General features: G+C 48.4%; 8 protein-coding genes across 8 annotated transcripts; 5 read left to right on the top strand and 3 right to left on the bottom strand.

Moving 5' to 3' along the window:
• Position 1: 1 nt before the first annotated feature.
• BC939DRAFT_443325 (uncharacterized protein) lies at positions 2–1,412 on the bottom strand. Its single transcript, XM_051554523.1, has 6 exons — positions 1,343–1,412; positions 916–1,253; positions 773–821; positions 581–675; positions 334–491; positions 2–253 (listed from the first exon to the last, which is right to left on the bottom strand). The coding sequence occupies exons 1-6, from the start codon at positions 1,349–1,351 to the stop codon at positions 105–107; spliced, it is 798 nt and encodes a 265-aa protein (XP_051414938.1). The 5' UTR covers positions 1,352–1,412; the 3' UTR covers positions 2–104.
• A 577-nt stretch (positions 1,413–1,989) lies between these two features.
• Positions 1,990–3,405, bottom strand: BC939DRAFT_443323 (uncharacterized protein). Its single transcript, XM_051554522.1, has 3 exons — positions 2,605–3,405; positions 2,485–2,518; positions 1,990–2,393 (listed from the first exon to the last, which is right to left on the bottom strand). Exons 1-3 carry the CDS (start codon positions 3,230–3,232, stop codon positions 2,003–2,005), a joined length of 1,053 nt encoding a protein of 350 aa, XP_051414937.1. The 5' UTR covers positions 3,233–3,405; the 3' UTR covers positions 1,990–2,002.
• Positions 3,406–4,232: 827 nt separating this feature from the next.
• BC939DRAFT_394306 (ATP-binding cassette transporter 1) lies at positions 4,233–9,091 on the top strand (the record flags this gene model as incomplete). The annotated part of the gene is made up of 5 exons (XM_051552144.1): positions 4,233–4,394; positions 4,509–4,877; positions 4,981–5,171; positions 5,258–6,151; positions 6,241–9,091. Coding segments are annotated over 5 exons (4,467 nt in total), but the record flags the coding sequence as incomplete, so codon positions are not given.
• Positions 9,092–16,369: 7,278 nt separating this feature from the next.
• On the top strand, positions 16,370–17,801 carry BC939DRAFT_443309 (uncharacterized protein). Its single transcript, XM_051554521.1, has one exon. The coding sequence runs from the start codon at positions 16,728–16,730 to the stop codon at positions 17,328–17,330; it is 603 nt and encodes a 200-aa protein (XP_051414935.1). The 5' UTR covers positions 16,370–16,727; the 3' UTR covers positions 17,331–17,801.
• A 1,009-nt stretch (positions 17,802–18,810) lies between these two features.
• BC939DRAFT_394308 (dynein light chain 2, cytoplasmic-like protein) lies at positions 18,811–19,183 on the top strand (the record flags this gene model as incomplete). The annotated part of the gene is made up of 2 exons (XM_051552145.1): positions 18,811–19,015; positions 19,119–19,183. The coding sequence occupies 2 exons, from the start codon at positions 18,811–18,813 to the stop codon at positions 19,181–19,183; spliced, it is 270 nt and encodes an 89-aa protein (XP_051414934.1).
• An 831-nt stretch (positions 19,184–20,014) lies between these two features.
• Positions 20,015–21,675, top strand: BC939DRAFT_443298 (ribosomal protein S8e/ribosomal biogenesis NSA2; the record flags this gene model as incomplete). The annotated part of the gene is made up of 3 exons (XM_051554520.1): positions 20,015–20,080; positions 20,745–21,133; positions 21,453–21,675. The coding sequence occupies exons 1-3, from the start codon at positions 20,077–20,079 to the stop codon at positions 21,672–21,674; spliced, it is 615 nt and encodes a 204-aa protein (XP_051414933.1). The 5' UTR covers positions 20,015–20,076.
• A 172-nt stretch (positions 21,676–21,847) lies between these two features.
• Positions 21,848–22,696, top strand: BC939DRAFT_443296 (uncharacterized protein). The gene is made up of 3 exons (XM_051554519.1): positions 21,848–22,161; positions 22,302–22,443; positions 22,542–22,696. Exons 1-3 carry the CDS (start codon positions 22,031–22,033, stop codon positions 22,635–22,637), a joined length of 369 nt encoding a protein of 122 aa, XP_051414932.1. The 5' UTR covers positions 21,848–22,030; the 3' UTR covers positions 22,638–22,696.
• On the bottom strand, positions 22,697–24,159 carry BC939DRAFT_443295 (uncharacterized protein). Its single transcript, XM_051554518.1, has 4 exons — positions 23,707–24,159; positions 23,357–23,424; positions 22,967–23,247; positions 22,697–22,863 (listed from the first exon to the last, which is right to left on the bottom strand). Exons 1-4 carry the CDS (start codon positions 23,758–23,760, stop codon positions 22,808–22,810), a joined length of 459 nt encoding a protein of 152 aa, XP_051414931.1. The 5' UTR covers positions 23,761–24,159; the 3' UTR covers positions 22,697–22,807.
• Positions 24,160–24,179: the final 20 nt, after the last annotated feature.

Genomic DNA, 24,179 nt, shown 5'->3' with positions numbered 1-24,179 from the left:
TTCAGGCATTCATTTATTCAAAATTGGGATGGGCGAAGCACAAAGCGATCGCCCCGAACCCATTGGTGATGTCTGCTTGTCCCAGATAAAGTTTTTGCTGCGTTTTACTCTAGCACAGTGGTTCGTCGCGCAATCTTGCTTTGCTCCTCTGCATCTGCAAGCATTTGCTTCCTGCGGGCTGCAACTGCATCCATCTGTCGCTGTAGGTCCGTGATCTGGTCCTTGAGGATTTTGATATCGTGCTCCAGTTGAGCTGGTAGTAACAATTGAAGATGATTAGCTGAAGGCCAAAAACAATCGTACTGCACATATTTTGAGTCCAAGACGCCTTACCTTTGAGCTCAGCATCAGCCAAGGCTTTGGCCTTTGCTGCAGCAGCGGCGGCAATAACAACAAAGTCTCGATGGTAGGCCGCCATGAATGTGCTCCATTGGTACTCCATGGACTTTGTATCATCGCTCAGCTGGCCTAGCTCTGCCTGCAGGCTTGGTCTAGATGCCATGGTAGAAGAGAAAAGCGTAAGAGTAGAGGTCAATCCGTCCCCAAGTATAGGGGAAACTCCGAAATGATTTGCGCCTACCTCCGGCTGTCGTTGATATGGAGCAAAGTAAGTTGACGATACTTCTCATTCACCATCCTGTGCAACTCGATTAACGCCTGGGTAAAATTTTCAAGCTAGTAGTAGCAAGATGGATAAAATGCTTGCTTAGAGACCTTTTTTTACGTCTTTTCCATTCGAATATACAAAGCAGAGCGTATTTTGCGTCCTAACCTCCCGCAGATTGGCTATTTCATTCACATACTCAAGTTTTCTACCGCCGCTGGAAAAAAAAAAACGGTTATATATTACAGAGTATAGTTCAGTAGAGTATTGATGATCATGATGATCATCGCGAAAGTAATATAGAAACGCACCTTGAAAGAACAGATAGCCATTCCTTGATTTTCTCGAGTTCATTCCCGAGGTCGACTTGAAGTAAGAACTCCATGGGCTTGCTTAGACCATCGATGGGCGATTCTGCAACAGCTCCCTCCTCTTCTTCCTCCTCTGGAATCGGCTGGAGGTCTGAATATCGATCTTCTGGGTTTACATAAGGAAGGACCACTTCTACCTCCGCGTACTCCGATCCTTTAACTGTTTTAGGTCCCGGTTGCGCGTTATCTCTATAAGTATGTATCTGATCCTCATATGGCGTCGTAGTTTCTGCATGGCCATCGATTTCAGAAGAATGATGTGGTCCTTGCTGGACAACCTCCAAGTCGTGTAAAAAGTATGGAGCGTGTTAGCAAGGCGACCATAGTTTTCCTTCAGCTGGAATGAAACCGGCCAAGTGGGCTGTACCTGGGTCATGCCTGGATGGTCGGTGTAGTATGATGGTCAAAAGGTAAGGTGCGTATTTGAATAGTCAAGGATACGGAAAGAAGAAGAATAATGATGTTAGCAGCAGCGGAAACTTATATTCTTTTCAGGTCAGAAGCATACGCGCTCGACAGCATCTTGCGGTGCTGGGCCTATGAGACATTTAGCAGGAAACACGGCGTAGAGAGCGGAACGGGCTGCGCTAGCCAGACACCACGAAATAGTTATTCTGGTGCCCTGAGCTTTCGATACGTTCAGTCGACGGATGAGATGACAGTGTTTAAGCGAGTGCCTCTGTGCTCGTCCCCTTGCTCTTTCCATTTGATCTTTTAGAGTGATAAAGCTGTCAGGTATCGATAGCAGGACGCTGGCTGGGGATCCAATATCAAACACTCTTATGGTTACACGGATGGATACTGCATTATTCCATCGTGTAGGATTTAGAAGTGCATTAAGACAGACAGTCAGCTTGGTGTCATGGATCATCCTGGTTCGATCTAGGCGATGGCTCTATCCCAATACACTGATCGTGTTGCTCTGCAGAACCATACTTCATCGGATATCATCCATGCAGTTGCGTCATATCTTACATTCTTGCATGTAAGCAAGTATTCAGGAGCGCTGCAATTGTACCATACTTTTTTATTTTCTATCCGCAACTCCATTCTCGAGCGCAGTTGGCCCGACTTCCCATGAAGACGACCGCATCTTTCGCAGTGTCACACTCACTCTGATCCTTCTCTGCACCCACTCGCCGTTCACCAGATCCTGTTTCGTCTCTTGGATGCCATGCTCCCACTCATAGCGAGCAGGGCCTTGTATGCTGATAACCGATCCAGGTTCGAGACGAATAGTGAAATTGGGCTGCCGTTCCTTGACACGAGGATTGGAAGGCTTCGAGGCGTACGTATTTGAGGCAGCAGCAGGAGAGGTACCTTCGGGAGGGTCATCGGGAGACATGGGTATCAATGCAGGGGAAAAATTCATGTTGATCGCGGACAAGAGCGAGACGATGATAATACCATCTTCGAATCTAGGGATTTGTCGTTAGGGACCTGGTATTAGCAATTAACTGCGTCCCTTCCTTCCATCCTTCACCTTTTTAGCAGGGAATAGAACCATACCGTGCAAGATCGACATGGGCCTTGATACCGTCACCTGCAGGTCGTCATCAACGAGCAAAGTTAGCCATTGCCAGTTAATTATATTGCATGCCAATATTTAATGTGGAATATCGCTAATACCTGGATAGTACAGATTCATGATACTTTGATCAAAGATCGGTGTACGACGCGTCCAGTCCGTGCGACAGTGGGGTTCTGAGAGCACACCTCTTTCTATCATCCGTTCCTCCAACCATGCAAGCCAGGCAAGATCGTGCCTTCCAAAGCACATGGCCTGGTTCTGTTGACCACCCTTGAAGAAGTTCTTCTCGGTGATCTGGGCCATTAGCATGGCTTGATCCGCATTGGAAAGTATGTTTGTGTGAAGACAAAGTCCAGGTATGTGAGGATGCGGATCATGACGTGGAGGCGGGGAAACAAGGGATTGGAGGTTATCTCTCGAATGGGTTTCCGCGTCATTATCGCAGCTTTCCATGATGCTTTGGAATATTGGATCTGTATCCATGGCCAGATCACCGTGGTTATCATAATCGCGACTTTCCATGATGCTTCGGAATACTGGATATGCACCCATGATCAAATCACCGTGGTCGTTATCTTTGACCTGGTAGTGTTCTTCTGTTGGTGTGCGTTCCTGCATCGCTTGTGAAGTAGTGTGTGCTGTCTTTATCGCTGTATCTTCCGGTGCAGTCTCAGACTCGGAATCGCTGCATGAGGATCCAAAGAGTTCTCTGTTGAGCTCGTCCATGGTCTTCCCCCCTCTAAAGTGATTCGGTTAGGATGAGTAGATGGAGCGAGCGAACTCAGGAACGCAGTTGATGAGATGTGAATTGTGTGCCTTTTCTAATTGATTGTCAGTGCTGATCCAAACCTTAAATGTTCAATTTCAGATTTTATGCTGCGAGTGCCACTGCGCAACGGTGTCCATCCCTCGAGCATTGAACCCCATTCTTTGCATAGTAAATTAGCTCCAAGTGAAGTCATTTAATAGACAGTCTAGCCATGGACATGCGCCGCAGCAACGTCTGCGCTGAAATATGGATTTTCCTGACAAATCCGTTGCTTTCATAGATATGCATAGTGTCAATACTGACGCGAGATGATAGGATGGGCGTGGATAACCATATGTCTACATAGCCCCTCGCTCTGTCTGTTTGTCTGCTTTGTGTTCCTGGCATGAGCATTCCAAACGCCATTTTCTGTCGGTGCGGCGTGTGGTTTCAGGCCCGTGAGTGGTCTATCGTGATCTTCAATACGGCTCTGTTTCTCGCGTTTATCTGAGCTCAGATCGATTGACCATTGTGGCCGCTGAATAATCCACCTTATCCACCTTAAAACCTTAAAAAACATATAAATATTAACCCTTGATTCTCTTGACACGATTTCGCTACCTTCGCCTGTCCGACGCCGCTCCTTTCTCTCCCACCTCCTTTTCTCGTTTACTCCCCACTCTTCCTCATCGTTGATCAAGCACGCTTGGAAACCAAGTCGAGCTCTCCGGATATCTTCATACAGTGGACATCGCATCAGGAAAGGACGGCAACCGTATTGGAAAAAGGAACATATCACACAGAGCAACAGCGTCAACAGGATAAAGACTGATCCCCCTACTATGTCTATATGGCAGTGCCAAGAAGAAGGCTCTTGGGTATGTTCAGTTCAGAACCCAAGAAATGACTCCATCCCCGATCTTGATTCAGTCATGAGCTCATTCGTCGAATTCATTTTTTTTTATTCTGATCGAATAGGGCCCTTTCAACCCCAATTGCCCGGCAGATTTTACTCCGTGCTTCGAAGACACTGTTCTCAGACTGATTCCGGTTGTCTTTCTGCTGGTCGCAGGCATCCCTCGCTTGGTTAAGCTGTCGAAGCAATCATCCTTGACCCATCCCTCAAAAAATTGGCGCCAGGTCCTTAAGCTAGTGAGTGTGCTATCAAATGTCTTTTATCTACTTGAGAAATAGTTTTTTTTATATGCAGACTTATCTGTACTAACTGTCCATAACCATCCGCTATTGACACAGATCGGGATCATCGTTTTGAGCATTGTCACTGCCCTTATCATTGTCCAAGGATGGCGCAGGGATAGCAGTGCGCATCTCAGCATCGAATTCCTGTCCGCCATTGTTGAACTCGGAGCTTTGGCCATTGCGTTTCTGCACACAGTTATCGAGAACCGAAAGAGCCCTTTCTCATCTGACGTGCTCCTGGTTTTTTGGCTATTCTTGATCGGCAGCACAGGAATCAAACTTCGCACATTGGCCTTGGGATGTCCTCCTAGCGATTTGACCACGACCTATTTGACTGCTGGAAAGTTGATCCTAGCTATCGTGGTTTTTGCACTGGAATGTGTTCGCAAGGATGCTGGAATTCGCCTCGATGGTGATGATTATGTAAGTTTGAACGACAAGAAGGGAACGATAGACACCTTCTAGAACAATATGCCGTCTGCTCTCGTACTCATTGTATGCTATGTACACCTCGGATTCGCAATAGCAAAAGTGCCCTGAGGACGAGGCCAACATCTTTTCCATTGCCTCCTTCCATTGGGTGACGGGATTAATGCGCAAGGGCTATGCAAATCCGCTGACGTTTGATGATCTCTGGGTGCTACGAAAGGAGGATCAATCCAAGAATGTGTCGATCACCTTTGAGGAGGCATGGGAGAGGGAGCTCAAGAAGAAAAGGTACACTATAAGCACCTGAAACAAAGTTAAAGGGCTTTCTTCACCAATCTCGTGTCAATGTCTCACGTCTTACACCATTATTATAGTCCGAGCCTCATCCACGCCATCTCTGCAGCCTTTGGAAAGCCATTCTATATTGCCGGTATCTGGAAGGCTGTAAACGACATTCTTGGATTTATGCAACCTGTGCTTTTGCGTGAGATGCTACGCTTCGTCATGAGCTACAAGACCGACAGCCCTCAGCCAATCTACCGTGGATACATCATTGCTTGTCTCATGTTTGCGTGCAGTGTGTCACAGACGACGGTCCTGCACCAATACTTCCACCTCTGCTTCCGGACTGGAATGCACATTCGCGCTGGACTTGTCACCGCCATCTACCAAAAATCTCTCAGGCTATCCAACTCGGCCCGCCAGACATTCACTGTAGGCGAGATTGTCAACCACATGTCAATCGATGCTCAGCGGTTGCAGGACCTGGTCACCTATCTCCACGTCGTCTGGAGCGGACTGTTCCAGATCGGAATCGCGCTGTATCTACTCTTCGATACTATGAGCTGGGCTATTTTCGCAGGGGTAACGATCATGATCCTGATGATCCCCCTTAACGCAAGATTGTCCGTGTTTATGAAGAACTTCCAGCAGCAGCAAATGAAGAACAAGGACACGCGTATTAAGCTGATGAACGAGTTGCTGAACGGCATCCGTGTTATCAAGCTATATGCTTGGGAAAACACATTCCTGCAAAAGGTCTTGACCGTCAGGAACGATCATGAATTGGCCACCATGAAGAAGATCGGATATCTCTCCGCAGTTCAGAGCTTCACTTGGGCTTGCACGCCATTCTTGGTCTCGCTTGCAACATTTTCGGTCTATGCGTTGGTCATGAAGAAGCCCATGACCACGGACATCGTCTTCCCTTCGATCTCATTGTTTAACTTACTTCAATTCCCTCTCTCCATGTTCCCCAGCGTCATCAGGTAAGCACGCCTTCTCCCTCTCCTAGACTTTGAGCGATCTGTTTATGAGAAATGTGGACCAACAGTGGATTTTCAATATCACTTAATAGCTCCTGTGTTGAGGCCTACGTCGCTTTGGGTCGTGTACGCAAGTTCTTGACCAGTGCAGAAGTAGATCCTCATTCTATCATCATCGAAGACTCTCGCAAGTTGTCTGGACGCAGTGCTTCGGATAAGTACGCCGTCTTGATGAAGGATGCCTCCTATGGCTGGTACAAGAACTCTACGCCGGTCATTTCGGACATCAACCTCGCCCTGAAGACGGACTGTCTGCTGAGCATTATCGGCCGTGTTGGTTCCGGAAAGAGCTCGCTCATCTCAGCTCTCTGCGGTGATCTGGAGCGCGTGTCGGGCGAGATCCGCATCCGTGGCTCTGTGGCATATGTCCCACAACAGGCATGGATCATGAACGGCACTTTGCGCGACAACGTCCTCTTCGGTAACTCGTACGACCCTGTCTTTTATCAGAAGACAATCGAGGCGTGCTGTCTGCAACAGGACTTCGACATGTTGCTGGGTGGCGATCAAACCGAGATCGGCGAGCGCGGCATTAACTTGTCCGGAGGTCAAAAGGCCAGAATCTCGTTGGCCCGTGCCGTCTATGCCCGCGCAGATATCTACCTCTTTGACGATCCTCTCTCTGCTGTGGATGCTCATGTCGGTCGTACCATTTTTGAAAAGGTCATTGGTCCTAAGGGTTTGCTGGCAGGGAAGGCCCGTATCTTGGTTACACATCAGATCCAGTACTTGGCGCAGTCGACCAGTATCATGATGCTTCGCGAAGGACAGGTTGTTGAGCAGGGTACTTATCAGGAACTGATGAGAAAGAAGTCGGATGTCTATCAGCTGGTTTCTGAGTACGGAAATGATTCGAACGAGGAAGGGTACGCGGAGGATCAGCAGGAAACCGAGTTGATGGTCGAACAAATCATCCATCTTGAGGAGGATGTAGTGAGTACAGATGACTTCCCCGCGGAAGAAACATCGTTGTTGTCGACCACTCCTCGCTCTGCTCGTCGAGACAGTATTCGTAGCAGTAACAGTGTCCGCACCCTCCGTCGTCCTTCCGTGGCTTCAGTTCAGCAACGCAACAGCAAGATCGCCAAGGCTGATCAACCCAACAATAACATTATCACCGAGGAGCAGATGAAGCAGGGAAGCGTGCATAGAAGCGTCTACCTTGCGTATGCCAAGGCGTGTTCATATTCCTCCGTCTTCTTGTATATTTTCTCAATGGTATTTTCTCAGGGCGCCTCAATTTCGACTTCTCTCTGGCTGACACACTGGAGCAGCGACAACGATGCAGGAAAGCGTGAGCATAGCACCATGTACTACATCGGTATCTACGCTGCATTGGGCATGTCGTACTCGCTTTTGACCGTCTTCCAGTCGATCATCCTTCAAGTCCACTGTGGTATCAGGTCAGCACGCGTACTGCACCAGGAGATGCTACTCAGCGTTTTGCGCTCGCCCATGATGTTCTTCGATACCACGCCCATGGGACGCATTCTCAACCGTTTCAGCAAGGATCAATCGACTATTGACGAGGTCTTGCCGCGCTCCTTTTCGGGCTACTCTCGCACGCTGTTCCAGGTCGCGTCTGTCCTGGTCGTCGTTACATTTTCAACACCCAGCTTTATTGTCGTCATCATTCCCTTTAGCTTTATCTATTTGTGGTTGCAGCGATACTACCTTGCGACATCTCGTGAAATCCGTCGCCTGGATTCTGTCTCTCGATCGCCCGTATTTGCACACTTTCAGGAGACCCTTGGAGGCATCAGCACTATTCGGGCTTATCGTCAGCAGGACCGCTTCGTCCAGGGTAACGAGTATCGTCTGGATCAGAACCTGCGTGCGTACTACCCCAGCATCGCCGGCAACCGTTGGTTGGCCTTCCGACTTGAGACCTTGAGCTCGATCGTCATCTTTGGATCCGCATTCTTGGCGGTGGTGTCTTTATCAAGAGGAATTGCCGTCGACCCTGGTCTGGTCGGATTGTCGTTGACATATGCACTCAGCATTACACAGACCCTGAACTGGATGGTCAGACAGTACACCGAGATTGAGTCCAACATTGTGTCGGTGGAACGCTTGCAAGAGTACGTCGAATTAAAGCCCGAGGCATCCGAGATCATCCCAGACCATCGTCCTCCACAAGAGTGGCCTTCTGAGGGTCGTGTCGACTTTGTGAACTACGAGACGCGCTACCGTCCAGGATTGGAGCTGGTCCTCCGAGGAGTCAATTGTTCGATCCAGGCGCACGAAAAGATTGGAATCTGTGGCCGAACCGGTGCAGGAAAATCAAGCCTTACTCTGTCTTTGTTCCGCATTATTGAGGCAGTGCATGGACAGATCTTTGTCGATGGGATCGATATCTCAACTCTAGGCCTGTATGATGTCCGATCACGGTTTTCGATAATCCCACAGGACCCAGTCCTGTTTGCAGGCACCATCCGGTTCAACTTGGATCCGCTTGGAACGAAATCGGATTTGGAGCTGTGGCAGGCGCTTGAGGATTCTTACCTCAAGGATTATGTCTCTCAGATGGAAGGTGGGCTGAACGCAATGGTGTTAGAGGGTGGTGACAACTTTTCCGTGGGTCAGCGCCAGCTGATTTGCTTGGCCCGTGCGCTTCTCCGCAAGACCAACCTGCTTATTTTGGATGAGGCTACGGCAGCGATCGATCTGGAGACGGACGCGTTAGTGCAGGCCATTATCCGTAGAAAGTTTAGCGACTGCACGATTTTGACGATCGCACATAGGATCAACACAGTGATGGACAGTGACCGGATCATGGTACTAGACCAGGGTCGGGTGGCCGAGTTTGACACACCAGCCAAGTTGCTTGGGAATCCATCGTCGATCTTTTACTCGCTGGCTAAGCAAGCAGGCCAGGTCTGAGCTGTATAGAGCCTGTCATGAAGTTGTAATGGCGCAGGCTACGAATTGAAATAAAGCAAACCAATAATGATATATGACAATGGTCCAATGGTCTATTGCACGTTTATTAAGGTTTTCGCCTGTCGTTAAGGTTCAATGGGTTTCCCATCGCCTTCTTTCCCAGGCAGTCCAGCCATGCGCAAGCACAAGCACACACAACAATTTTTTTTTGTTTTAAACCCAGGTGAATAATCTGAAAAGCCACGTATGACATGTAACTGGAGTCTATGTTAGGAATATATTATTTTTTTTTATGTGAATTGGTGCTGTGCAACTATCCGGAGTGCGTTGGTGCGCATAGATCGCGCCACCCCAGCACTATTGATAGGGCTGTCATTCAACACAAAAGCATAATGCATATTCCATACGGCTCTGACCCCGCATGCCACCAACTGAGGCAGGTTGATGAAGCGATGGAACTCTTGCTGGATGGTGACGCGTGGCAGAGACAGCTCAAGTAGTGAACAGAAGTCCTCGTCGGAACACACAACAATTACTAACCTCCCTCAGTTCTACCGATGTTGAGATCGTTACAGACCTGAAGCGAGGGTTAAGGGGTGTAATGGAGCCATCCTGTGTAATTTTTTCTCAGTGGGGGCTGTTTCCATGCAGGGTTAGCGGAACATGAAAGGACCCTTTCGTCTTAGTGTATTATGTTTATTGATAACCTACACTCCCTTTTGCCATAAAATGCACTTTTCATAGCAAAAATGCATTTTATCGACTTTTGTCAACTGAATTGAAATATATAAGGGATGTTATTCAATCGAGATTTTATTTCTGCTTGGATTTGCGGACCACCAATCGTGCTGCTTTTCGAGGAAAAGTGAGAGAGGGAAAAAGTGTGAGGATATAAGGTAGGGTCACCGCCGTCACAAAACTGAATAACACCCCTTATATTTTTAATTCAGTGGAAATAGCACACTTTTCCTATGAAATGTGGACTATTTCGCGAAAGCATATTGTACGTTTGTGTACTTGCGTAGTCTAATAACTGGGTCGTCTGCGCGATGAAGGGTTCACCCATCGTCAACAAAAGCCCAAAAAGAAGCGTGCTAGGCGTGAGAAATGGGGCATTGAGCCTTCTCCATTGGGAGTCTAGGCGCTCCTTCCGCGGTGCTACAAAAGATGGATAAAACACTTCCTGAGGCTGCTGAGGCTGTGCAGAGCCCTACCGACGGCCTTGGTTGATGTTATGTCCTTAAAGCCTCCTCCGTCTTTCTTCCTTATCGGCTTCGCCATTTGTTCGTTCCAGTATGTCCCGCATGAATATGTATTGCACTTTCTTTTTATAGCGCGTTCTTTTATATGTCCTTGGGGGCTACTCGATGCCCCGGGTCATGCGAGGTCCTATCAAAGAACGCCGTGCTATCGTACAAAATACAAATGAAACGTCTGTCGCCCTGTTGTCCCCTGGGCAGTGCTAAAGTATACATTCCTCTCACGCCGGCTTTCCAACTGCCGTCCTCTCCTTTCACACGTATAAATACAGCCTCTCCTCGTCTCCTCCCACCCAGCTCCACAACCCAAACCCCTTACACCCCCAGAATACCCTATTCAACACTTCACCAGCATAGCTAATTCTTCATAACCATGGCCGACGTTTCCCCCACCCCTACAGTCCTTCCCTCGTCCGACCCCACCATGTCGATCTCCCCAATTCCCGCTAGCCCGAACGTGACCGCGACCGAGACCGCGACCGTGTCGACGACGGCGCCATCTGTCCCGACCTTGAACACGACGACCGTCTGGAGCACAACAACTTTGGCGCCCTCCCACACGACCATCGTCCCTGTGCCGACGACGACGACCAAGCCCTCGGGCGCAACGAATCTCCAGAAGAAGCTGTCAGTCTTCTTTGTAGTCTTGGTCATCGTCCCCGCTGTCCTCAACGCTTTGTAAGGAAAAAGTAGGTCGAGGTGGAGGAACAAGGAGGATTTGAGACTGGACTGGGACAGAAGCAAGACGACTGGCTTTCGTTACTTGAGTACTCTGACCAACGGATTGACCGACTAGCGGACCGAAATCAATTAGACCCAACCGACCTATCTCTACCAAAGACAGAACGCACGCTGGACGTTTTTTTCTAAATTTGAACATCTAGAGACAATAACACAGAGGGCATAATAAAACAAAATGGTTGTTTTGCTTTGTTGACGAGATGTAAATTAAACCGGGGCACGGAATAAGAAAAACATGCCAAAGGAACGGTACCTATATACCTATATCTGGTCTGGTCGCCCTGTAGGGTAAGCCGTTCTGATGTTGCTCCTTCATTGGAATTTGTTTCTCATGCAAATAAAGCATATGGAGTTTCAATATAATGAATGCTTCGGGTCCACTCTCAACATGGTGTTCTCGGTCCAATGCGCGCTCATATTCGGACCACGTTCCTTTGGCATGCCATCAATTATCGTAACAACTTGCAGAGGGACACGTGTTGAAAAAAAAAAAAAAAGGTAGCACTAGGTCATCACCATTGTCGTTAGCATGTGCTGTCCATGGACTACTTGTCGAAGATATGGCAAAACATACACGGAGCCAATGTTGCTCTTGTTGTCATCAATGTTGTCTATGGACTCACTGTGTGCTGAGACGCCGGTGCATGTTCCTTCCCAAATGAACTTGGCTGCTACAGCCGATATAGCCGGCTGTCTGCTATCGAGAACATGAAAGCTCATAAGGTGGGACCGCCTTGAGACAGATTGTTGGTAAGGTCAATGAAGGGATTGGGAATGCTGAATAGAGATAGCTAGCGATATAGCGAGCTGTGCCAACTGATAATAGTCCGGATATGCGGAGTGCAACATCGATCCTGGCCAAAAGATAGCGCCCATGAATACTGATCGAAGTGAGTCGCATCTACTGCTGGTTAGAGTCCGCGACAAAAAGTGCCAGCGCAAATAATTTTTTGGAGAATGAATTGAAATTAAATAACTTTCTTTTTTGGAACTAATAATAATTTTACGTACGAAGAGATTGTTAGGTACACGACCTTTTTTCTCATTCTCTGCCTCTTGGACGCGTCCACCTCGCTAGACGAATTGTTGCCGTCCTCATCTTCGTCCTCCTCGTCCTCTTCGTCGGTCTCCTCATCATGATGACTCCCATGGCCATTCTGATTGGCATTGCATGTGCATGGGTGAGTGCTCTGGCTCTGTTCCTAGTGTACGTGAAAACAATCCCTCACGTGGAGAACGAAGCTGAATGAATTGGCATTTTTTATTGTAAAATTATTTGCGCTGGTACTTTTTGTCGTGTACCCTATGCATTGACGCTACTTCCCAGCATGAGCCTCGCAGTGCTGGGACTGTTCATGTGGCAAATGTTCTCACGATTGGAATCAAGGCTGCAGACCTGATGCCATGTCGCTATCTGTAAGACATCCTTTTGGAACGAGAGAGGGGAAAACATCCGTGCGCCCAACTATAAGATTGATTGATTAGTTGTCACCAAAACACGTTCAGGGGAAAAAACAAGGTGCTGTGGTCGGTGGCCAGGACAATGAGGCCAATGACATTGTCTTTTCTCTGGTGCGAATGCAGCATTGTCCACTCTTGTTAGATAGCCACCGCCGCATTTTTTTTCTTTTTTTATGGCAGTGAACAATCTGCTCGTGTGAATGCAAAGAAGGGCTGAGATGTTTTTATATTAGAGTGTCATTGTAAACGTGAGTATATGTAGGAACATAAAGTGTCACCATCATTGTTGGTGCAGCATTCAAAGCATGCATGTGCCCCATCTCTGTATCTGTATCTTTTAACAAGACGATCATTGGGGGACATCAGCAAAGCTCAAAAGCAGAGCTTAACGGTCACAGTTGGTATCTATGTAGACTACTGTAACAAATGCAGGAGCCCTCCACAGAGTACAAAGTGGGGCCCCACAGGATGCAGCCATGGTGAAACTACGCTTTAAAGAGAGCATGATCTAATTGCACATGCTGGCAGCGAGGGCCCACATGCGCGCTTGAGGATATTCCATATGAATACTCATGAACAGGGTCTATCACGTAGATAATAGCAACCCAATGGGCACTCTCATGAGAACTGCGGTGCAGCATACTCTCCATGCGGGGGTCGCTTCCTATCAGAACACACAAGAAAACTCTATGCACGTGTATTCTAATCGATACCACAAGGCTGCACGGCAACGGTCCACAGGCTCAAGCTGGGGAACCGACGGTTGCCTGCAGTTCGTAATTAGCCTCCGAATGCACGCTGCCTTTTGTAGGTTTGCTACTCAGAATACTGAGAACGCTAAAGTGGTCGAAAGTTCTGCCCGCATGCTATTAACAGGCTTCTCCAGCGTCAAGATGTTGATAGCACATCATAGCCTTGTTCGAGTGCGTACTATACTCGTGTTAGAACGATGAATCGTGAAGTTGGATCCGACATCTTTTCGTCGCTTTTATTCTCCGAGGAAGCCTTCCATATTCGTTTACCTGACACGTGTAGTTAGACACGAGTCAGGTATCTTGAAGGCTCTAGGATGGCTCGCTGTCTATTATGGAGTGGTGTCGAGACAAGGATGCCCACTCAATGCTATCCATGAGGATCGAGGGGAGAATAAATAATGTCTGCGGATAAAAGGAGGCTGGGCATTGGCTACTGCATTAGCCTATCAGGTCCCTTGGCCCGGTTCTCCTTCATGAGAAAACGGTGTCTTCATGCAGGACTGCCGCGAAGAGTGACAAACAAAGAGAGTGGGGGGAGGGGGGAATCGATCGCCTGCAGTCCTTTTCATTTTGGAAATGTTTACATGTGAAAATCGCCAATGGAAGGCTCTTACAGCTTAATCGCGCGCAAGGCTAACCTTGCTCACGATGATCTGAGCGTGAATGTCGAGATTTAAAATGCACCACCTGCATTTTTTGGCGGCCACTTTCTATCCTTGAAGACACCTTTTCAGACTACACATTACACTCGCATGAATGTGAAAAAAGTACCCTAAGGACAAGATTTCTTTTCCTGCTTAAGCGTCTGCTTATGCCAAATGTAGAGATACTTGTTCATATGATGGCCAGCTCTTCGCATGCTGATTATCCAAGCGCCTCTTTGTCAAAGCGTTGTTGGGTTATCACGAGCATAGGTACCCATTCTCAGCTCGATCCACTTGCAATCCCTTCCCACACCCACTGTCTTTTGAAGGAACAAAGAAGAGATCAAGAGGACATGATGGGTGACCAGAAATATATGTCCTCGATATTGCATAGTCTGCCGTGGACTAAGGAACGACACACGGATCACCAGTACATTGAACAGGTACAAATTCAGGAACGGAGCTCGTTCGTTGTACGAGCTACGCCATCGACGAGAAAGAGAGAGAGGAAAGCCAGCTGTAAACAGCTTCTCAGAACAAGACATAGGACAAAAATACAGCAACGCGTCTTATCTGCCGTTTTGTTTCCAGCTGTTGATCGTTCCTTACTTTGACGGGCTGCCATCGATCGTAGTCTATATATCGATCGCACATGGCAATCCTAAAAGTAAAGTCGGCGATTGAATTACCGATCCTTTTATCTATTCTCTCACATTCATTTATTACTCAAACCCATGCCTGTGTTGGTTGTGTGGTTGTCTCGCATGCTTGCTGACCTGGTTGTGCTGGCGGTGTCGTCAGCCGCACCATTATCACGCTCCTTTTGAGCGTGAAGTGTAGTGTAAAAAGACCGCGCTGTCATGCTACTCTGCTGTCGGGATGTTTCTGGATAAATAGAGTGTTACTCTCCTCCTCGCCGGAGCTCTCACTCACTCACTCACTCACTCACTCACTCACTCACTCTCTGCGATATCACACTACCACAGACATTATATATATACTATATATACTATATATACCTGCGGTCTTCTCCTTCTTTCCTTCTTTCCTCCCTTCTGCCCTTGGACCTTGAACTCCTCCCTTCGCTTTTCACATTCATTCGCCTCCTCATTCTGAATTGCATTCGACAAGCAACTGCAGCCTATACCCCCCTTCACTCTCTCTACTGTGAACGCATTTTCCTTTCCGCATTTTTTCTCTTTTTTAAATTGGTAAGAAACAATATCAGAAATTGATTTTCTCCCCAACAGATCTCCATGCGAGGATGCATGCACAGATAAGGGCGTGGACTGTGCCAGAACGCATCAAACAGAGTCTCCATCCTCTGTCCCGCCTTGTTGGGTCTCCCTCAGACGCGTCTGTCCTGTCCTTATCCAGTATGCGATCTTCCCATCCTCCGTCTGTTTTCTCCCACACTTCATTATCCCTCGACACTGTCCATCTCTGCCCTCCACCCTATGCCACTTTACTATACCCTTCATTTCCTGCACTCATCCAACTCGCGCCTTAGACAATCCCTGAAGACTCTCTCCTCCTTCATACTGCCGCAGCGCAGTATTGCGCCTGTACCCTGTACCATTCACACCCACATGAGCACCCACATCAACAACTCCTTCTAGTGTGCCTCTTCTCTTGGTCACTTGCGCGCTCTGTCCTCAGTCCCACTAAAGGATGCGCAAGAACATGCCTCCCCTGACTTTTTGTTGTTGTTGTTGTTGTTGTTGTTGTGGGTGTTGTGGATGTTTATCCCGCCCATGCTGTGGTTTACCATCCACCATCCGCCATGCCCTCTCAGTAGCAATTCGCCACACCTGTGGTGTCTGGTGTTTGTCTGGTGTTTGCCTGTCCAAGTCTGTGTCTTTCTCAGCTCATTCTTTCTGACATCTATTCTTATCTTCTGTCCCTCTTCGCCTCTAGTCTCAACCCACACATATCCATAATGACCACTCGCTACAGCTCGTCCGAATCCGACAGCTCCGAGATCGAGGACCGCAACCACTCTCGCACCTCCACCTCGTCTGTCGAGGAGGATGTCATCAAGGCTCCCAACGGCCGTACCGTCCGCAAGACCACCACCACCATCACCACCGCCACCCGCACAGTCTCCTCCAGCTCTGACAGCTCTGATAGTTCAGAGAAGGAGGAAACCGCCTCGACCGGCTTTATCGCTCGCGTCAGCTCTCTCCCCCTGATCCACGATAGCGTCTCGACCCTGCACTCAATCGCCAAGGACAACAAGTACAGTCGCTACGCCCTCGACACTGCTGGCTCTGCTGTCGAGACCGTCAACAAGTACACCGAGGGCTATCAGAGCCGACTCCAGCCCCACATCTCCAAGGTCGACCAGATCGCCAACAAGTCCTTGGACCTGCTGGAGAACACCTTCCCTATTGTCACAAAGCCCACCTCTGAAATCGTGACCCAGGTCAAGAAGCCCATCGTCTATGTCGAGGAGTCCTCCAAGAACGCTTATACCCAAATCCAGTCGACGATCGATGCCCGTGTCACGGTCCCTGTCAAGACTGTGACCTCCAACATTGCCACGACCGCCGCCACCACCCGCGACCAGCTCACGACTGCTGCTACTACAACTGCCACCAATATTGCCGCCACGGTCAACACCCATGCTGCGCCTCTCGTAGACGGTTTCGAGACCATCGTCAACCGCTACTTGCCTGCCGATGTTGAGGCCGAACAGAGCACCACTGGACAGAGCAACCAGGCCACTCGTGTTGTCGACATTACCCGTAATGCCTCCTTGCGTGTCTCTCGCCGCATGAGCGCCAGCGTTGCTCCCATCACCCAGTCTGCCCAGGACTTGCGCAAGGCTGCCGAGAACAACGCTGCCGTGGCCAAGTCCAAGGAGTCGCTCCAGGCCTTGAACCTCCGTCTGAGTGCTTTGGTCGAGTCCTTGCGTCTGCATGCCAAGGAGCTCCAGGAGAACGTACAAAAGGTCCCTGGAGAGGCCAGCCAGCGTGTCCAGACGCTCAGCGGCAGCCTCTTATCCGAGATTGACTCGCTCTCTGTGTACCTGAAGGAACACAGCCCTAAGCTTCCTGAATACGTCCAGCTTCGCCTGGAGCCCCTTGTCGGCTTCGTGAACGACCGTTATGAGACCATGAAGGGCGAGATGGTGAAGACTGATGTCTCTGCGATCCAGAAGGCTCGCAACATCCTGCACCTCACCACCGAGGAGACTCTGCCTATCCTCCAGAACGCTGCTCAGGACGTCAGGGAGTCGCTCCTGCAGTACCAGATCTCAATTCAGGAGAACGTCCACCGCGGTCTCTCTAAGGTCCAGGAGGTCAACTCTTCCATGAGCGATGTTGCTGCCCGCACTCTCCAGTCTGCTCGTGTGACCCTCGTCGGTGCCAAGTAATCGACCACTTCCAGCAAAAAGGCATCTTTCGGTCTTTTGTCAACTAATGAATTCATGAAATAAAAGAAAAAAACCCCTCTGTGTGTCGATTGATATACGAGTTTGTGCTGTATTGTATAAGCTCTTGAAGCGCTTTCTTGCCTTTTTGTAGTGCCCTACTTGCATGATGCTTTGATAAAAGTTTCGATTGACACCACTTTACGGTTGCTAGACTAGGTCCGTTGGCTATATCGAAGTGTCCGAAGTATGACCAGTTTGTTGGAGAAGTTGGGGTCCACGGATTATTGCAGGACCTGACTTGGATGTAAGCTGGAGTAGCAGTAGCACGGTGGGGCAAGAGCAAGGGCAAGGGTAAGGACGAGCTGGAGGACGCAAGCGAGCAACCTCATCCTTGGAAGGGATGGTGACCCTTGGCGCCAAGCGACTAAAGGCTATATGTGTGTCAGCCAGCAAGCACACTCAACAGTTCAGATGCAGTACTTTCTTGCAAGGATGCGTTCTGTGACGTATTTGAGCCTGAATTGTTCTGTACTCTGAAAGTGGAAATAGCCTGCCCCTGACTTTGCCCAGCAGCATATCTCGAAGGTGAATGCTTTTTTTTGAACCATCATCATCTTTCTTCATTAAACTCATCCTCTCATTTTCGATTCATCTACTTGGTGCAATCCTCCCTCGCAAAAGGTAACATATTCTCAGTATTTATTGCAGACAGTGAGGCGCATAGCCATACTTAAGTGAACCACGCACAACAATTTCGCCTTCATTTTCTTTTGCAAACAAGATGTTGCGGGTTCTTATCCACGGTCGGCGACTCTATCAATTGGGGACAACAGAGGTATACGACCGCGGAGAGCTGAAGGGCATGAAAAGGGGATAAAAAGCGCAAAGGGCGCAAAAGGCGGCAACAACCATTGATGAGGGAGAAACTGGCCAAGTATGCTACTTGCACGAGCGCATCAACCGCACCACCAGAAAGTACCCATGTTAGTTTATTCAGAAGGCTATGTTATATATAGGTTATGGATCACACGTGGGAGATGGGAAGAGGAGTAATATAGGATTCGGAATGGGTCTTGGCACTCGGCTCTTGAGTAGAAAATGGTTAAAGACGTTTATCGCGAGCCATTTTTGGGGACATTGTGCAATGGAAAAGATCCTCATACAACAAAAGGTCGCAATTGGATTGTGATTTTGAACATTAATATCCCCAACAACCGACATAATCGTACCAGCCGACAGGGCTTGTCAGCCCCACCAGTCATCGACACCGCCTTAGCATCTAACGGCCTTCGTTTAAATGCAGTGCCAAGTAACTAACATGCCGTTTTCCTTTTTACTATGATCTACTTATTGATCTAGATCATCCTTGCCTGGTTGAACATCATTCCTCGGCTCTCGCTGTACTCGCCACCTCAGGACGACCTGCTTTAACTTCAGGGATAGCAACACATAACTATCAACAAACCAATTCGAAACCAACATGGTGGATCTCAAACCTACGGTCAAAAATGCTGACATGCCCGAGGACGTGCAACAGGAGGCTGTGGAGTGTGCGGTCCGTGCATTCGAAAAGTATACGGTCGAGAAGGACATTGCCGCGTACATGAAGAAGGAGTTTGACAAGAAATACGGCGCCACATGGCACTGCATTGTCGGACGCAATTTTGGAAGCTATGTCACCCATGGTACGTGCATTTTTTTTTTCTTTTTCTCTACAAGCTGGCATTCTTTTTGTGTGAATGATATGATATGAAGACTGAAATGGCTCTTTTGTTTTATGATGTATAGAAACCAAGCACTTCATCTATTTTTATTTGGACCAGATTGCGATTCTGTTGTTCAAGAGTGGATAAACCTCAAGCGAGGCGAACTTCTCAGCTTTCTTCACGATGCGGGCACATCTTTACTAGTCTGGAGTGCACCAATCTGTCTCGCTTGAAAATAATAAAATCCATTAATCCCTCAACAAACATGTTTAGTGCGCAACAAAGACTTGACGCAGTGAACATTACTATTGATGCCATTGGCCTCTTTTGTTCTTGCTCCGTTTCAACTGTCGGAACATTGAGCGGGATTTACGTCGTGAACCCGGTCTAGCATGGTCCCCAGTATTTGATTGAACTTGACAGCTTCCAGACCATGGCAAAACTGACAGAAAACATATGCAGGACTTTGTGGAGGGGTACTATTAGGGCGATCAACTCTTACTGAATCCCTACTGGCACCGATGATCATGTATATATATTGAGCATATCACCTGTGCCTCCGTTTGTGGTCGCTCTATTGGCAAAAAAAAAAGAGTATACCTCGAGCAGCGCGTGCGTGTGCAGAAAACTCCAGCTACCCAGCTCATCCCATAAAGTTGAGGCCGTTGTTCTTGTGTCGATCAGAGGACCATGGAACCCAGATTTTGGAACTGCTCTAACATGTGGTCGAGCGCCTCTTGTGTTTGAAAACAAAACACGAATGTGAGTTGCGTATGGCGACGGAGAGCGCCGACTTTCATCGGATTTTAAAGATGTTTACAACAATAGACTTGGCTACTATCGAGTAACATTCGTCGACATTACACATAAAACGATGGTTGATTTTGAGACGGAAGCGAAAGGTCTATCGACTATCTTTGTTCTCATTCTCATTGTCATCAAACTGATATTGTACACCCTTAAGCGGCTCAATTTTTTTTCTCGCATAACTGTGCACACGCAGTGGATCCAGAGTCGTTCCTTCCTTTTGATTTTACACTATGGGTGAGTCTCGCTGCTGAGGCTGATGAGGCTGTCTGGAGAAATAGCCATCCATTGATACCGCCCAGCCATCCATCTCGACATCCTTAACGATCTCAACAAGCGACCATTGATCCATTCGGCAATACATCTGGAATATCATCCACGGTCGATGGAGACCATTTGGAGGAGCCTTAGAGCTCACTCTCACGCTCATCTCAGGAATTAGTCCACCATTGACCACCAGGATCCAAACCGACTTTTGAATCGCTCATAGGACCAGAACAATTCATTTGAGGGCTAGGAGGGAGGAGCAAGATATCTCACTTTAGTCAGCACTACTCAAATCGGATCTGATCCTAGAGAAGATGGCTTATGCATCAGTCGTGAGATTCAGCCATGGAGCAGCAGCTTCTTGCACAGTATTATAGATATGGCATGGATTGGCGACATGGACGATAACTCCATACGTGTTCATGGCAAGAGTAAAGCCATCATCAGCAAACTGGATGTATTTGTTGATCAGCAACTACAATAGAATCCAAGAAGGATCTCAGAACCTTTTTTTTTACAGCTAGCTCAGGATTTAAAGACGACTGGACCGCATCACTCGCGAACAACTCGTTCTGGAGAGCTCGTCAACTGATCACCTACCACTTTTTTTCACTATGATCATTGCACACTTCAGGTATCAGCAGAGACTCCCGCCACAAGCGCTCCGCTTCTGGAGCCAAGCGCGCCCAATATCGCAAGAAGAGAAAGTTCGAGTTGGGTCGTCAGGCTGCCAACACCAAGCTCGGTGCTAAGCGCATCCACGAGGTTCGCACCCGTGGAGGCAACCGCAAGTTCCGTGCCATGCGTTTGGATTCCGGCAACTTCTCCTGGGGTTCCGAGGCCATTTCCCGCAAGACTCGTATCGTTGCTGTCGTTTACAACGCTTCCAACAACGAGTTGGTCCGTACCGGTACCTTGGTCAAGAACGCCATCATCCAGATCGATGCTACCCCCTTCCGCCAGTGGTACGAGTCCCACTACGCCACCCCCATTGGTGCCCGCAAGGGTAAGGGTGCCGTCAAGGTAAAGACCAATGCGTTTTTATTTTTATTTTTTTTGTGCTTATTGCTGGTTTGAAGTGAGAATGTCGAGCGATATTGCAGGCGGTTCGACTGCAGTAGACGCAGTCAGATTTCATGAATGCAGGAAGCAGGAGTACCACTTAGTTGAGGAACGAAACCCGCTGGAATGGACCGCGTTATCGGCAACAGTGCGGGGCAGCTTGGACAACTCGGCATGGAGGGGCTCCTTCATGGAGGAAGGAGCATTGTCAATTTCCAGCTCTCAATATACATGGAACATGTTAACCAACCTTTGAATGTTTGCTTTGAACAAACAATAGACCGAGTCCGAGGAGGTTAACAAGGCCCGCTCGAACCACGTCCAGCGTAAGATCGAGTCCCGCAAGGCTGAGGCCAAGGTCGACCCCGCTCTTGACCACCAGTTCGCTGCCGGTCGTCTCTATGCCTGCATCTCGTCGCGCCCTGGTCAGTCCGGCCGTTCTGACGGATACATTCTCGAGGGTCAGGAGTTGGCTTTCTACATCCGCAAGCTTAAGAAGTAAATTGATTGTACGATCTTTATACAATTAAATTACGTGCGAAAGAAAAGAAAACATTTCAGACTTCCCTTGTCTGCTGTCGATGCTGTAATATGATCTTGATGTGGAATCTTGTATTGTCAAATGGGTCCTTCGACTTGCCAATGGCTGTGGTGGCTATGCGCAAACCTGGTCGACCAAAAGAGCAGAAGTTAGTGCGGGGAGGATGTGAAACGAGACTGACCCCAGTGATAAAAACACGCAAAATGCGGGCAGTTCGGGGAATCGATGTATAGTCCTCGTATAAAAAGGTAGGAAGGCAGATCTCTCTCATTACACATCCTTCGACCTTTTCTCTTTCCATCACTCCACCTCACCTCATGGCTGCCCGTAGTCCCATTACGTGCCATGTGCTCGACTCGACCCACGGTCGACCTGGTCGCAACGTGCCCGTCAAGTTGGAGGCACTGAACACTGCCGCGAATAACACCTGGAGCGGACTCGCCGAAGGGTAAGCGGACATTGCCGTCTACCTGCCTGTCTGCGTTGCCTTGCTTTATTGTCATAACAATAACGTCTAACCTCGAAACCCCTCTTGTCCCCACATTTTATAACTCGTCTCTGGAATCATCCTTCAATTGCGTGTGGCAGTTTGACCGATGCGGATGGGCGCGTGAGCACATTGCTGGACCCATCGCACCAACTCGTTGCGGGCGTCTATCGCATGACCTTCCAGACTGCCGACTATTGGGCCTCGGTTGGTGTCAGTGGCTACTTTCACCCATATGTCCAGGTATACCTTTATGAAGATTCTGAAGAAACAACCATAGGTATCGATGCATCAGTTTTTGCTAACAATGCGTGCTTTTCCCACGCCTTTTGAACTCCTAGATCATCTTTGAGATCGCTCCTGGTGCAGAGAAGCAGCATTACCATATTCCTTTGCTTCTCAGCCCTTACTCCTACACTACCTACCGCGGATCGTAGGTTGTTGAGCAAGGGTCGGAAACGAGGACATTGATAGTGAAAGCGCAATAAACCCAATCAAAATGATAAATGGCGTCTGCTATTTATTCGCTTCATGCAGATAATATCACAGATGGAACAGTCTTCTGTGCCCATTGCAGTAGCCAGATATGTTTAGTTGTGGTGTTTTCTTATTTGGTGTCTTCTGCCGCGGCACTCTTTCCTGCTGCCTGTTCCTGCTGCTGGCCTATATAGAAGCAGACGAGTAAAACAAAGTACATCGTTTATGAATATTCAATGGTCGACATCAACGAAAGGGCGCGTTAGACACGATAAGTACAGAAACGTACGCTGACGGACTTGATCTGCAAGCGCTTGTCTAGCCTGCATCTTCTCTTTCAACGAGTTCTCGAGCTCCTGACGACGCTGCTCCACGGCTTTCATCTTGTAGTCCAGCTCGGCCTTGTGCTGCTCATATTGGGACTTTTCTGTGTCGGCATCACGAACCGACTGCACCTTTTGAAGACGCTCCTCCAACTTTTGACGCTTCTCATCCTCGAGAGCCTTGCGTCTGGCCTCGGCCTGCTCCAGCTTTTCTTTGATCTCTCGGATCTCGTTGTCGCGCGCTTGGCTTTTTAGAAGGAAAAGACCGGATGAACACGGCTCGTTAATATGATTGGCATTATATAAGTGGACGCGCGTCGTTATGAGATGGACATAATTCCTTCTCGTGAGCTTACCTCTCGTCTTTGTGGAAGCCAGCGACTTTTGCGGAATGCTCCTCTAACTTGGTTAGACGTTGACGCTCCTAAGCAGAAGATACATAAACATTGCAAGATGTGAATGACCAGACAACGTTGGCAACAAAGAATGTTTTATCACTGCAGCACCATCGTCATCATGCACCATTGTCTTTTTCAGGCTTATATTTCCTTGTCGTGTCGACAAACGAATGCGCACTGCATTTTAGCCACTACGCCTGCACAACATAGTCATGCGGTGTTGTTCGCATGATGACCTCTTCCGTGCTGTCTCACAAGCAAGCACAATGGCGATCAAGTAAAAAGAAGAAACAGTTGGGGTATCTTACCTGCTCTTGACGAGCTCGTTCGGCACTTTCCTGCTTCTCACGAAGTCGGTCCATGGACTCGTCCCGGCTCAAGTCAGCATCGTGCTTGTTCTTTTCCGAGACTTGCTTGGCGTGCTTCACGCTCTCGTGCGCCTTCTGGACTCGCTCCTCCTCCAATTTCTAATCGTTTGGGGATTGAGATGGATTAGCATACAAAAGTCCTGCTTAGTATTCAGGGATGCAGTTGCATGAGTAATATGATATTATCTTGTACCTTGCGTCTCTCCTCGGCCTCTGCCAGCTTGTTGTCAATATCTTGTTGAGTCCTAATGCTCAAGGAAGTTCCAGCTATCAGTAACACCTTCTCATAACATCTTATCACCGCAATGAAAACGTCTGTGCTTGTATTTTATTTTCATCATGTCCATTCTGTCTCAACTTGTTCATCTGACGATATGGTACTTACTTGTCTGGGGTCTCATGCTGCTGGAGTC

This window comes from Gamsiella multidivaricata, assembly GCF_025024155.1.
Source record: "Gamsiella multidivaricata strain RSA 2152 chromosome Unknown BC939scaffold_14, whole genome shotgun sequence".
NCBI classification, from domain to species: Eukaryota; Fungi; Mortierellomycota; class Mortierellomycetes; order Mortierellales; family Mortierellaceae; genus Gamsiella; species Gamsiella multidivaricata.
The sequence above is the reverse complement of the archived record's forward strand: the minus strand, read 5'-3'. Positions and strand labels throughout refer to the sequence as shown.